This window comes from Panthera pardus, unplaced genomic scaffold, assembly GCF_024362965.1.
Source record: "Panthera pardus isolate Hobbes unplaced genomic scaffold, ASM2436296v1 HiC_scaffold_23, whole genome shotgun sequence".
NCBI lineage: Eukaryota > Metazoa > Chordata > Mammalia > Carnivora > Felidae > Panthera > Panthera pardus.
The window spans coordinates 2,931,050-2,945,456 of record NW_026526799.1 but is presented as its reverse complement, the minus strand read 5'-3'; the positions used below and the strand labels follow the sequence as shown (position 1 = coordinate 2,945,456).

The following is a 14,407-nucleotide window of genomic DNA, read 5'->3' as shown; positions in this document are numbered from 1 at the left end:
GAACTCAGCTTTCTTGCGTATAAATTCCTCTTTGTTCTCAACAAACGCTGGATACGCAGTGGGTGCTGGGTGTAGTCCTTGCTGATTTCTGTCTGGCTGTCTGCTGTTTCCCTGCACACCGGTCCCGGCCCACGGCAGTGCCGGGCACGGAGCAGGTGTTCCCTGGACGGGCGGATACGTGCGCAGATGGGAGCAAGCGTCCACACGTTTGGCGCTAACTTGATAAATATAAACGCTAATGCTCCCCGACCGTGTCGTGAAGTGAGGTAGAATGAGGATGTAACTTACGTGAATGGATGTTTCTTTTGACCTAAAGCTAACATCATCTGCTTAATGTGATGATTATTTTATCCTCTTTAATTCCTTCTGAAGGGGAGACATCCTGGGGATAACGAGCACAGGGTTTGGAGTCCGAGCTGGATTTGAATTTCGGCTCCTCCCTCTATTTTCTGTGTGACTTTGGGTCAGGTTAAATTTCCTGAGCCTCTGCTGTATCAGCTGTAAACTAGAGACGATGGTGTCTGTTTCATTTAGTTGTTGTAATAAATACGTACTATCGTACATGTAAGGGGATTAAGGCGATGTCGAGATTCTGGTGATAAGCCCATTGAAACAGACTGTGTCTCTTCACCTGCAAACAGGTGTCTCATGTTTTTTTTCCTCCCTGTTCTAACGATAACATTATATTTTGCATTTCTTTTTTAACTCAGATACTGTCGTAAGAGGTTTTAGCAAAAGTCTAGAAACACAGTAAGTCATCCTGGGGCTGACTGAAGAAACAGCTGGAGGGTTTGGCTTGCAGCGGAGCAGGGGGAGAGGGGCCCGAGTGCAGGCCACCGAAAGGAAAGGGGGAGCGGATTTGTTGGATGTCGCTCCGGAGCACAGGACTGCAGCTGTGGCTAGAAGTTGTAAGGAAGGAGAGTCCATCCTGTACTTGAACAGGCTTCTCACACGTGGAGCTCCCGGGACAGAGAGGCTGGTCTCTTGCAGGCGAAGCAAGCCTCCAGCACAGTGGTTCTGGCTGCCTCGTGACCCCTGATCACGCCGCTCTCGGCCGCTCATGTTTTTGTGACCTGTGACACAGCCCCACAGGGACATGGGTCTGACTGCCAGGGGACAGCTCCTAGAACCAGACTCATCCATTTTGAGGGGTAGGTGCAAAGGGAGGTAGGACTAGTGCCCAGTCCTGGTGGGAGACCTTGTCTAGCAGGTGAGAATCTTTCTACACAGCACTGGACAGTCAGTGGTGTAAGCGGTCCCCTCCCCGACTGGCCCGCAGCGGGGCTGTAGGCGGTCCCCTTCCACGCTGGCCCACATGAAGTAAGAAGGAGGAAGAGGTTTTAGGCCCCTGGTATAGGAGCTCCGAGAGTATGTGGCCATGTGGAATGCACGTGAACGGTGCACTTTCAGAACGGATATCTGAACGGGTTCCAGAGCTTAGGGGAGCAGAGGGGAGAGTGGCATGGCAGCGTGGGGATGAGACCACCTGTCAGGTGTCAGGTCAGCGGTCGGGGAGGAAAGCAGAAATCATGGGGAGGAACGGCAGGAGGGAGGCGCAGAGGGACAGGACCACACGGAGTGGGCAGCTTCCAGAGCTGGAGTGTCCAGTTAGGACCAGAGCACCGGCCCGACTGTCTGGACGCTCAGTCCCGGAGTCCGGGGCTAAGACGCTGTAGTCCCGCCTGCTTCAGGGAGGCGGTTGGTCTTGCCTTGTGCCGGGGCTGAGGGTGCAGGCGGGTCTGCGCAGGCCCACACGCGGGGGAGGAGCCTCGTCCTGGGAATCCGTGCACCTGCTTGGCTTCTGCCTTCCAAACTGAAGCTCCCCAACAGTGCGCATTTTTATTCAACTTAGCGCTCCCTTTTCTAAGACCCTCTCTGTGGCCTGATAGACGTGAGGGTAACTCTTTAGGAAAACAGCTCATTCCCCTTCCCCCAACCAAGACTAACCCCCAACAGACAGACAGCCACACACCTCCTTTTCTGTGCTGGTACTTGGGTCTAATGCAACAGCTGATAATCACAATTTGACCTTTTAGTCCAGCTGAATTTCCAGCGTTCAGCCTGACCTTAAACCCTTCCTCTTGGACCCAGGTTCTTTGTGAACATATATTCTTTTTTTATATATATTAAATACAATTTATTGTCAAGTTGGTTTCCATACAGCACCCAGTGCTCATCCCAACAAGTGCCCTCTCCCTGCCTATCACCCACTTTCCCCTCTCCCCCACCCCCTGTCTACCCTTAGTATGTTCTCAGTCCTTAGGGGTCTCTCAGGGTTTGTTTCCCTCCCTCTCTCTAACTTTTTTTCCCCCCTCTCCTCCCCCCTGGTCTTCTGTTGAGTTTCTCAAAATCTACATATGAATGAAAACATATGGTATCAGTCTTTCTCTGCCTGACTTATTTCACTCAGCAGAATACCCTCCAGTTCCATCCACATTGCTGCAAATGGCACGATTTCATTCTTTCTCATTGCCAAGTAGTATTCCATTGTATATGTGAACCACATCTTTATCCATTCGTCAGTTGATGGACATTTAGGCTCTCTCCATAATTTGGTTATTGTTGAAAGTGCTGCTCTAAACATTGGGGTACAAGTGCCCTTGTGCATCAGCACTCCTGTGTCCCTTGGGTAAATTCCTAGCAGTGCTATTGCTGGGTCATAGGGTAGGTCTATTTTAAAAGTTTTGAGGAACCTCCACACTCGTGAACATACATTCTTAGGCATTTGTGGGGAAAACCTCAATTTTTTAAAAAAATATTTATTTTTGAGAGAGAGAGAGAGAGAGAGTGCATGAGTTGGGGAGGGGCAGAGAGAGAGGGAGACAGAGGATTCAAAGCAGGCTCTGCACCAATAGCATAGAACCCGATGTGGGGCTTGAACTCATGAACTGCAAGATCATGACCTGAGCCAAAGTCAGAAGCTCAGCCGACTGAGCCACCTAGGTGCCCCCACACCTCCATTTCTTACCGAGGCCTTATGCTTGCTTCTCAGCAGGGGTGTTCTGAGCCCTGGTATCTCACTCGTTTCCGGCCTGTCCTCGTTGTTCGCCTCATAGAAGAAGGTGGGCATCAAGGGTCAGGCTCCGTGCCGTGGCGTGTGGCCGTGTGTGGGGCCGTGGACTCTTGCGTGTCTGTTCATAAGCTCAGAGTAGCTCACGCGGCATTGTAGAGAAGACATCGCTACTGCGGGGGGAGAGCTCGCAGAGGCCGTGCTCGGAAGGGGCTTGGGACCCGTCGCCGTCTTATCCGGCCCCGCTGACTTATCCGGCCCCGTTGCCCTTTCCCTGCGCGAGCGGACCGAGAGGTGCTGATGTTGCCAGGTGTTAACCTGTCTGTGACCTCCCGTAGACCTCTCACGCAAGAAGAAATTGCGCAGCGGCGTGAGCGTGCAAGACAGAGGCATGCGGAGAAGCTCGCAGCGACGCAGGGGCCGGCGTCCATGGAGCCCCCGGAAGATGGCGGTGCCCCGGAAACAAGTCCAAAGGGAGAAGAGACAAAAGGTACAGCTTTCCCTAAATAGGTTTGGTGCGAAATAGTTGTTTTAACTTAGGACGCTCATCCCCTGACTCTGGAGCTTGGCTTTAACTGTAGCTTTAATCAGTGTTCTGTCATTCTTGGTGCTTCCTTCCTGAAACTGGGCCACATCTCTTGTATTCACCGCCTGCTCTGTGTTTTTAGGCATCTCCTGGACTGGAGGGAGCACTCGTGGCACTCATTGTCCTCTCGTTTCTGGCAGGTGATGAGCACCAGGTGGAGGGTAAGACCCTTAAACCTCAGCCCGAAGAAGGAAGCAACCACGAGTCTTTCGTTGCCTTTGCTCGAGTGTTCAGTGGTGTGGCTCGAAGAGGAAAGAAAATGTTTGTCTTGGGACCCAAATACAGCCCTGTTGAGTTTTTGCGGCGGGTAAGAATTAGAAATAAAACGTCACTGTAAATGTTTTTTGTTTTACTTATTTTGAGAGAGAGTGTGTGTGAGCAGGAGGGGCAGAGAGAGGGAGTGTGAGGAGCCCCATGCGAGGCTCGAACTCACGAACCGAGAGATTGTGACCTGAGATGAAATCAAGAGTTAGGCACTTAACCGACTGAGCCACCCTCGCGCCCTCAAGACGTTAGTATATCGTTTCACGGTTCTTAAATGTTTCCGTATCGGTTGAGATTACCTGATTGGTAGGTTTATTTTGTCTCTAGAAAGGCACGTTCAGGTGAATCCATATATCTCCTCTTAATATTGCTTTGGTAACATTTGGTAAATCTGTCTCAGTGGCATTTGGAAAACTGAACCAGTATGTGAACTCAGTTTTCAGGCCTCATTTAACTGTAAGGCTTTCCAAGGCCAGAGGAAAGGGCTGGTTAAGAACAGCTGTCATGCGGGGGCCACGGCAGCGGCAGGACTTCATGAAATACGGGGATCCAAAAACTAGGGGGCTCAGGCCGAGGGGAGGGGCAGTGAGCAGGTGACAGGCCGCGGTCACGGTCACGGCACGGCAGGTGGAGCCCAGAAATTGATCAGGAAGGTCTGTAAGCAGGTGAACGGCCAGCATCCGGTTACGTACACCTGAGCCGAAGGGCAGAAAACCCCGCAGGCTTGAGCAGCCTCGGGTCACTTTTTGGACGTAAGCAGAGTGTATGCGTCGTAGTTAAATCGTGAAGGTCGCAGGGTGATGAGGATGCCAGAGGTGCAGGCGGTGAGTCAGGATCGGCAAGAAGCCCCGAGAGCTTGTAAGAGTCGCTGCCTCACGGGCAGAAGAGCGTGCGGTCCTCTCCTTGCGGGGACAGCAGGGAAGCTGCGGCCTCGGCCGTGGCAGAGACAGAGTGGCAGGGGGAGGCTCTGCCGTCAACTTGCCTTGCCTAGAGTGCTCTATTCCGTCAGTTTTAGCTGTTTAATCCTTGGCGATGACTCTGCTGAGCGGCCCTCGGCGGGCTGTGGCATGTCGTGCTTTGGCGAGAGGGAGCGCGGCCGCTGGCGTGGGGACGGGGGGGGCGCTGGTGTGCTCACAAGCCCGTTTACGCTCGTTGACATGCTGCTCTAGACGTAGTTGATGGTTTGTTACTCACCAGTAAGGCTCGAGTGGTGGCCCGTCTTCTTCCTTCTTTGTTCTCTGTACCGTCAAGGTGAGGAAGAAACTGTTGTCCCTTGGCGTGGCACGGAGTTAGTGGGCTTTACGAAGTCCACGAGCCCTCCAGTTTATCTTCTCTGTGGAGCGCAGCTCTGCTCTCAGGGGGCTGGCGGCTGAAATCCACTCGTCCTGTGCCACCACCCGAGGGGCAGTGACGGAACGAGTTGACCGCACGGAGGACTCCGAACTCCGGTAGCCGGAGCCCCGGAAGGTCTCCTTCCCACCTGCTTTTCTAAACTGTCACGGGTATCACACACCCGGAGATAAACCTCACGTGGACTTGGGGTCCTGTCCGCCGGGTGGCCTGCCTGTTACAGACTGACGCGGGTGGAGCAAATCCACGGTCTCCGTGTTTCTGTGGAGCGGGAGTCCACGCCGGAGTGTAGACCAGACTGTGTTCTCCGGAGGCTCATCCGGGAAGGGGTCTGCCCCCGGAGTGGCTCGGGTTGCTGGCCGAGTTGCATCCCGGTACCTGGAGGGCTGAGGGCTCCACGTTCTTTCTGGCCTAGAAGCCGCCTGCGGTTTCCCGTCATTTGGCCTTTCCCGGCTTGGCGGTGCCCCTTCCAGCTGGCGAGGAGTCTAGGCTGAACTTATCAGCAAGACAGTCTCGTGTGATGTTACGCAAGCATGAGAGTGACGTCCGCCGCCTCTGCCGAGCGCCGTTGGTGAGGAGCGAGCCACCGGCCCCGGTCACGCCCAGGGGAGGGGGTTGCGTGAAGGCGTGAACACCAGGCGGCAGGAGTCATGGGGAGACCACCGTCAGTCTGTCTGCTACTCTTTTGCCTTTTTTTTTTTTTTTTTGTAGTTTTACGACCTGTATATGCACTGAGAAAAATCTCTTCTTTCTGAACTTTGTATAGATGGAATCTTACTGTCGGTATTCTTCTACAGCTCACTTTTTTTTACCTAACATCGTGAGGTTGATCTAAGTCAACACCTGTTCCTGTACTTCGTTCATTGTTCGTTGCCGCATGGTATTCCATTGTGTAGACAAACGTTTTATGTTTCGCTTTTCCAGTTACTGTGTATTTGGGCTGCATTCGTTTTTGGCTCATCTAAACAATGCTACCTTGAGTATTTTTGTACAGATTTCCTTAGGCACATTTGCGAGAAGTTCTCGGTAATACACCCTTAGAGGGATCCTCTGGGTAACAGGATCCGTACATCTCCAGCTACCTGGTTAATTCCAGATCGTCCTCCAGAGGAGCGTCCCGTGTGTCACCAGCTCCATTTCCACACCGTCCCCAAAATGTGCTGTTGTCAGGGTCTTAATTTTTGCCAGTCAGATGTGGATGACCTGGTCTGTTCAAGTGGTTTTAATTCACATTTTCTTCAATACCCTTTTAATATGTTTATTGGTCATTCATGCCTTTTCCTGTGGAGATATCTTTGGGTCATTTGCATATTTTTCACTCGTGCTGGATATATTTTTAATACTGGTTTTTAGATGTTCTTTGTAGAAGCTGAATGCTAATTTCTTGTCAGTTCTAAGTTTTGCAGATTTCTTCTCCAGCTCGGGACTTGTCACACGTTCTGTTAGTACATTTTAATGTAAAGAAGTTCTTAGTCTTAACGTGGTGGAATTTACCAGTCTTTTCCATTATGAGTTTTGGTTTTTGTATCTTGTTTAAGAAAATTAAAATTATGACCACACGGAAGCCCAAATTTTTGCCTGTGTTTCCTTCTAAGGTTTAATGTTTTGCCTTTCACACTTAAATGTTTGGTTCGGTATTTATATATTCTATGAGGAGAAGGGATCCAGTTTTGTTTTTGTCCCCATACAAACACCAGTGGCCCTAATACGATTCATGAATGTCCATCTCGACCCACCACTCCGCCATCTGTCCCAAGTCGCGTTTCGTTTGCGCCTCGGTCTGTTTCTGGACGAACAGACTTCATTTTTTCTGTTTGTGTGTCACCGTCTCTGTTGAGTGCTGACTTCACTTCTAAATGTTTTGATATATCAAAGGCTGTGCCCTCTACCGTGTCTGTCTTTGTGAGTGCCTTGCTTATTGCTAACTCTTTACTCTTCCATGCAAAGTTGATGGTCGGCTTGACAGGTTCCGTGAAAAGCTCCTTTGAGAGACCGATTGCTTTAAATCAGTACGTGTGTTTGGTACGAGTCAACATTTTGTAATATAGAATCTATCTGTGAATCTATCAGGCGTATCTATCTGTTTATTTAGGTTATTTTAAATGTTTTTCGTTAAAGTTTTACAATTTTATCCATAAAGATACTTAATCACTTTGTTAGACTTCTTCCCAGCTATCTTACATTTTGTTGCCGTTCTAAAAGTTACTGTTTAAAAAAATGTATTTTTTCTCTTGCTGACGTAGGGACAGCTAACTTTTGTATAATGATCTTGTGTCTAGCCACCTTGCTTACAGTGTCTTACTAATTATCATTTATCTGTAGCTGGTTCTAAGTGGATGATTATATTATCTATAGATAATTTTTTGTCTTCCAATTTAATCCTTTTTAAAATTTCTTCCCAATTTGTCTTTAGAGCTATCCTGCAGACCTGTCATTGAATCAGACCATGTACGTTTAAACGTAGCATGCGCCCGAAAGGCCCACATTTTCCTGGGGTTTCCAAGTTCACCCTAACGCAATAGCTTCTCCCTCCTCTGAGTGTCTGTGAATTTACTTGCCTGTAGTGCTTTTTTGTCACTCACTCTGTTTGTGATGTTAGTTATCTTTGTATATGCTGTAACTTAACATTTTTTCTCTTCATTGACAGCAGTAGCACGGTGCCTTGGGCCTGTGGGTACCAAAGGTTAGTTGGTTGATTTGAAGGCCTTTAGGGCACTTGCATTTATATGGAGGTCGCTGAATGATACTGTCTCGAATACTGAATAATTCTTGACGAAACTTAAGATCAAACATGATATGAGGTGAGCGCATAAATCTGTTATCCCTGCAGCATATCCCTGCGGTAACTTGCTCTGTCTTCTCATCAGTGTCCCCAGTATTCACGGCCTTCCAGATTAACAGCAGAGCATGTAATAGCCATGTTTGGCCATTTTCGTGGCGTTTTATCACTGGCTGCTCTCCCGCTTGGTCATTTCCTTGTGTAACCCAGCACCAGCACCTGCTCTTGCTGAGTGCTTGCAGGGCATTATGATGAGATTAAAACAATTAAAACAATTTTTTTAATGTTTATTTTATTTTTGAGAGACAGAGAGAGACAGAGCACGAGCCAGGGAGGGGCAGAGAGAGAGGGAGACACAGAATCGAAGCAGGCTCCAGGCTCCGAGCCGTCCGCACAGAGCCCGACGCGGGGCTCGAACTCACGGACCGCGAGACCGTGACTTGAGCCGAAGTCGGACGCTCACCCGACTGAGCCACCCAGGCGCCCTTAGATTAAAACAATTTTAAGTGATAAAAAGCGTGGAAGTAATAGCACAGTGGCACCAGGACTGGTGTGTGGCACGGTTCCCGGAAATACTGGCCAGGGGCTGTGGGGATTTTTGGTTTTTGGCTAATATGGTGGTACTAGGTCACAGAATTGATATTACTTAGTCGTAAAACTGATGTCTGTGTCCCTTTCTTGACAGTTTTTAAATACTTGAGAAATTTAGATTTTATTCATAAAGCGAGGCATCCTTTCTATCACTTCAGATTTCCGGGCTTCAGGTTGACGTGACGTGACCGCACCATCTCCCCTGTGGATCAACGTAACCTTATCGACACGAACTAACGTTTCTGTTTGACGTCTCCTAACTTCTCTCCAATCGTTTCTCTTTGGCCAGGTGCCGTCGGGTTTCTCCACCCCACTGGACGACCTCCCCCCGGTCCCCCACATGGCGTGCTGCACTCTGGAAAACCTGTATCTCCTGATGGGGAGGGAGCTGGAAGGCCTAGTGGAGGTGCCTCCAGGAAACGTGCTAGGTAAGGCGGCCCTGTGGGCCCCTCGCGTGCCTCGTCTACACTCCATTCTGAGAGGTCGCCCTGCCCTACCTGCCGCACAGACTTGTGAAATTTTGAAGGAAATGGCTTTGATCTCTTTTTCCCTTTGGTTATTTTTTTCTGGCGTCCTGAGCCTTTAAGTTTGTGCGTTTGAGGAGTTAGCATGTGGATCAGTAACTTGCTGTGGGTTCTGGAAGTTCTGTCTTTAAAAGTACTGCCTGAGTAATTGGTGAATGCCCCGTTTTAAGCTGGGGCTCCGTTTGGTTGGGAGCAAGAAGGGGGATTTCTGCTCACTTAAAAGTCAGTCTGGATGACTAAGACACTTCTGGTTCTCAGTTATTGGAAACTATTCTGATGTAAAGTTCTATTTAACTCATTTCCTCTGTTCCAGTATTTTTTATCCATTAAATGTTGCTTTACTAATAGTAGTTATCAGGGCAGCTGGGTGGCTCAGTCGGTTAAGCATCTGACTCTTGATTATGGCTTGGGTCACGATCTCACCGTTTGTGAGATCAAGCCCCATGTCAGGCTCTATGCTGACAGCTCGGAGCCTGCTTGGGATTCTTTCTGCCCTTCCCCCACTCATGCGCGCGCGCTCTCTCTCTCTCTCTCTCTTTCGCTCTCTCTCTCTCTCTTTCTCTCTCTCTCTCCCTCTCTCCCTCTCACCCACACATACACACACAAAATAAATAACCTTTAAAAAAGAGAGAGAGAGAGAAAGAGGGGTTCCTGGGGGGCTCAGTCAGTTAAGCGTCTGACTCTTGATCTCGGCTCAAGTCATGATCTCCTGGTTCATGAGATTGAGCCCCACGTCAGGCTCTGCACTGACAGCACAGAGCCTGCTTCGGATTCTCTCTCTCCCTCTCTGTCTCTGCCCTTCCCATGCACACGTGCACACGTGTTCACTCTTTCTCAAAAATAAATTAACTTAAAAAAAAAACAACAAACTAATAGTGTTTATCAGTTTATATCCATAAATACTGTTTGTCAACCCTGCAGTGTTTCTTACATACTTGGCTTCTGCTTCTGTGGGCAGAATTCACGTTCTGAGGTCCTTAGTGAACCCTGAAGTCTCAGATTGAGGGATTTTCCTCGGAGCATCACGGGACCTGAGTGTGCTGTGAAATGCTCTACGTCCTGTACTGCTGCTTTCTGAGCCCGTAGGGTGCTTGTCGGCCGTAAAGCTGTGTACCGGGTGATTGCTCGGCTGGGAATTCTCTTTATGTTTTAGAGAAATGGTCCAGACTGCTGGTCCACAACAGCTAATGATTGATCTGGATTTTGTGAACTTGAGACCAAGAAATTTGCCTGAGCATTTTGCCACTCCTTCACAGAGACCCATTCTTCTCTTTATGTTTGAATTCTTTTCTTGTGGAGGGGCATGAAATTACTGGAATTCCTAGCTTCTCATCAAGTGTTCCCCATTCTCTTCCAACCCTTTGGAAAATGCCAGCGGACCTTGACGGTTGGTATGTTTGTGAGCTGCCGTAGCCAGCAAAGTACCGTAGCAGGAAGGACATGGGAAGAAGAACGAATAATACCCTGTCTTTGTTTATAAGCCTTCCTTGGGATGGCCGTATTGCTCAACTTCAGCCCATTTTGTTTCTTCAGTGCAAGGTAAGGCGGAAGATCTTGGACCTAACGCTCAAGGGCAAGGGAAGGTATCTGTAGAGTGGATGGTGTTTGCCATGTCTCCTCCCGTTAAGGCCCAGCGTTTGTAGTCTTTGCCTGGTCGAGGTCAGGAACTTGACGGGCAGTGGTTCTCTCTTCTGGCTTTCCGTCTGCCGTCCAGGACTGAGGTTCCGCAGCTGATGAGGAGGGACGCCGTCTCTCTCTCATCTGCTTCTCCAGGCAGCCCTCCCCTGCCATCTGCGGTGAGCTAGAACTTTCTTCCTCTTGGAGAAGAGACACGTGCCTCCTTCTCTTTTCCTGGTATTTCAGAATAATTGCGAGGTGATGGTGAAGGTGCGTAAACATTTGTTCACCAGATTTAGCGATCTGGAAATAACACAGACGGGCGCACCACTTTGGGTCAAAACGCATGGAGGAGGAAGCCGGATTAATTTTGCCGAAGAGCTAAGCTTGTGTGCAGCTGCAGGTAACCAAAACCCAAACGCATGCTTGTGATGAATTTCACTCACCAGGAAGCCTGAGCACAACACAGTCCGGGGCCGGAGTGACGGCTCTCCCGTGTCCTCAGCGAGCCAGGTTCCTTCTGTCGGCCTGTTTGCAATCCTAGATTATGCCCCCAGGGAACCAAGGTGGCTCTAGCATCTCCAGGAATCACAGCCACGTTCCTGGCAGGAAGAGGGCACTAGGACCAAAGGCCTTCTCACAGCACTGTTGCCATTTGGGAAGAGATGCCCCCTTAGTGACTTCTCTGTAGTCTCATTTTTTGTGGCTTTTGTCACATGGCCGCCCCTAGCCACAGTAGGAGCAAGGCGCTGAGTATCTTACTCTGACAGCCTCCGCAGTTAAGACAAGGAGTTTGGCTTGTGAGTGGCTTTTGACTAGCCGGTCCACACGGCCGCCCGCTTTCCTCCCACGCTTGTCTTGCACTGCCTGCGGCCCCTCTGTCAGGATTCTGTTTCTTTGCATTCAGGAGGGCCGTGCACCAGAAGGGTTATGAATGTGGCATTGAAGGAGCTGGAATCCAGCCAGCCACTCTGACTTGCCTTTTGAATGGAAACTAAAATAATTGTTTTCCTTTTATTAATCCAAATCTCACTGAGCCCCGTGCAGGACTAGAAAACACGAGTATACAAAAATTCTGGTCATGGTTTTGCTGATTATTAGCCTTAGTTATATGGCCGCAGGCCAGTTGTATGACCTTTCTGGACTTGAGTTTCCCCAAATGATTTAGACCAGAGCAGTGATTGCTAACGTTTCGTGTGGTAAAAATAGACTAGCCACTTTAAATTTGTTTTAAGAAGACTATTTGTGGGTTCCCAGGACTTTTATTGTATTTCTCGCATACTGTTACACTTACCATACATTCTAAACGTTAAGGACAGAATATTAAATAGCATTGTATGGCGTACTTTCTTTGGTCTAGCTATAAAATATACACAGAATTACATTTTGTTTGTAAAATACGCACAACGTTGAAGGTTAAAATGGCTAATTATTATGGTAGGTTGACATTTCCGTAAGGATGGGGTGAGGTAAAAATTCTTAGTACGTACGTATGTCATGAAAATCTAGAGTGGGTTATATCAGTTTTCCACTGACGAAAAAAAAGTCCAAACTACATTCTCTCTCAGGGCCCGGCTTTAACTTTTCAGGCTTGTGTTTCTTAGAGAAGAACCTTCAGATCATTAGGAATTAGGGTATCTCCCTCCCTGGTGCTCCTTTGGAAGAATACTGGTTACTTGGTTGGGTCGATAACCCATTTAAGTGGCCCCATCGGAACCTCTTGAACCTGGTTACCAGCCTTGGAGTCAGAGTGACCCTTTTAGGCAAAAGCCACTTGCTAATTGGTTACAAAACTGGAGCCCTTGTCATAGGAGCAGCAGTTTCATCAGTCACGTGTTTAATAAGGAACTTTCCAAAGCTGGGAGGAGGTTCAGGGAGGAACAGAGGAGCAGGCCCAGGGCTGCGGCGGGTTGAGTGGGGAGAAGCCCTCGGCCAGGAACGGATGGGACAGCCCAGGGGAATGGGAGCTGGGCCGCCAGCCCCGAGGCTGCTGGGCCAGGTCGGCTGAGCACACGGCGGGGGGTCAGCACCGGTGGGTTTGCTGTGTTTACTGGTTGTGTTTTTCTTTCATTTTTTTTTGAAATATTTATTCATCTTTGAGAGACAGAGAGAGAGCATGAACAGGGAAGGGATAGGTAGAGAGAGGGAGACACAGAATCCGAAGCAGGCTCCAGGCTCCAGGCTCCGAGCTGTCAGCACAGAGCCCGACACCGGGCTCGAACTCACGAACCGTGAGATCATGACCTGGGCTGAAGTCGGACGCTCAACTGGCTGAGCCACCCGGGCGCCCCTGTTGGTTGGCTGTTTAACTTAAAACAGGTTTGTCTTCTTGGGAGATTTCAAGTTAAAAAAAAATAAGATGGGCGGCTGAATTTGGTGGAACTAACATACACGTTCCGGTTACCTGTTGCTGCATCATGAAGCTGCCAAAGCCTGAGAGCTTAAAACAAAGTCGGCCGTTATTTTTTCACAAATCTGCAGTTTGGGCATGGCTTAGCAGACAGCTTGTCTCTCTTTGCCAGGGTGTCCGTGGGGCTGCCCCTGGCCTGGGCGCGAGCGTCCCTCACTGTCCGGGGGGCTGGTGCTGGCTGGCTGGGACCTTGGCTGGGTCATGGGACTGGGCCTGAACGCGTAGCCTCCCCCAGGCCTCCTGGCCTCCTCACAGCGTGGTGCTGGGCTCTGCAGAAGCTGTATCAGCATTCGTGACCTGGCCTCACTGGCTTTGACCTCACTCCACACTGGAAGCGAGTCACCACGACTGGCCCATCTTCAGAGAGAGGAGACTGACTGGCAGACGTGTCATAGAATTTGTGAACATGTTTTAAAGTGACCACACCACGAACCGCAGATAACTCCTTGTTGTCTTTCATATTTTAGCAGACCCATGACAGGGCGCATATCGCAAAGTAAGATGTGGCGATGTTTATAGCGATCGGGGCAGGCCTATAAATTGCGTCTATTTTGCTCTTGTTAACTTAGAGAAAAGGTTGTAATTCCTACTTAATAAGAAAGTAACAGAGAATGATATGCCTTATGTCCATATGCTTTTCATCAGAAATGATACTGAGTAGGATTTATCAAATGCAGATGAAAATTTTTGTTGGAGAAGGAAATGAAAACTCATATGGCATTTTTGCACAATTCAGGGTGTATAGTCAAAGTCCAAAGGAGAGTTCCTTCATTGGCACTTGAAAAATGCAGATTTCACATTTGAACTCGGCTATAACTCACTTGGAGAACTTGCATTGACTGATAAGTGTGGAATAGATTTTGTGGTCTGGAAATAGTTGATTTAGAGTCTAAAATGATTTAATTCCAACCTGATGTCTAAAAAACTCAGATAGATGGGACCGCAGAGACCTCCCCATGTTTAACACACAATGGCCTTTTGTTCAGTCCCCTACCAAGAAAGTCTCTGAAAATAAATGTTTGCTACAGGCTCCTATTAAAATGTGAGGGGAAATTGAATTAGGATTCCAAATCTTTAGCCTTTTCTTCTACACTTTCAGATCTCTTCCATATGGCTAAATCTTTAAAATTTCAAGGCCATATTCTAAGAGGAAATGTGATATTCCTCCTGTCACAACAGGAGGAAAAGAATATTAATTAGCTTTTTTTCTGAACTGACTTTAGTTCTTCACGGTTCGTCGCTGGGTGATAGGAAGTCAGTGAGAAGTGAAAGCTGA

General features: G+C 48.8%; 1 protein-coding gene across 1 annotated transcript in view; it reads left to right on the top strand.

The window, feature by feature from the left end:
• EFL1 (elongation factor like GTPase 1) overlaps nt 1-14,407 on the top strand; it is a 121,202-nt gene that overhangs the window by 38,209 nt on the left and 68,586 nt on the right. Inside the window, 3 exon segments of the mRNA XM_019460423.2 lie at nt 3,349-3,500; nt 3,737-3,903; nt 8,870-9,008. Coding sequence (XP_019315968.2) covers nt 3,349-3,500; nt 3,737-3,903; nt 8,870-9,008 — 458 coding nt within the window.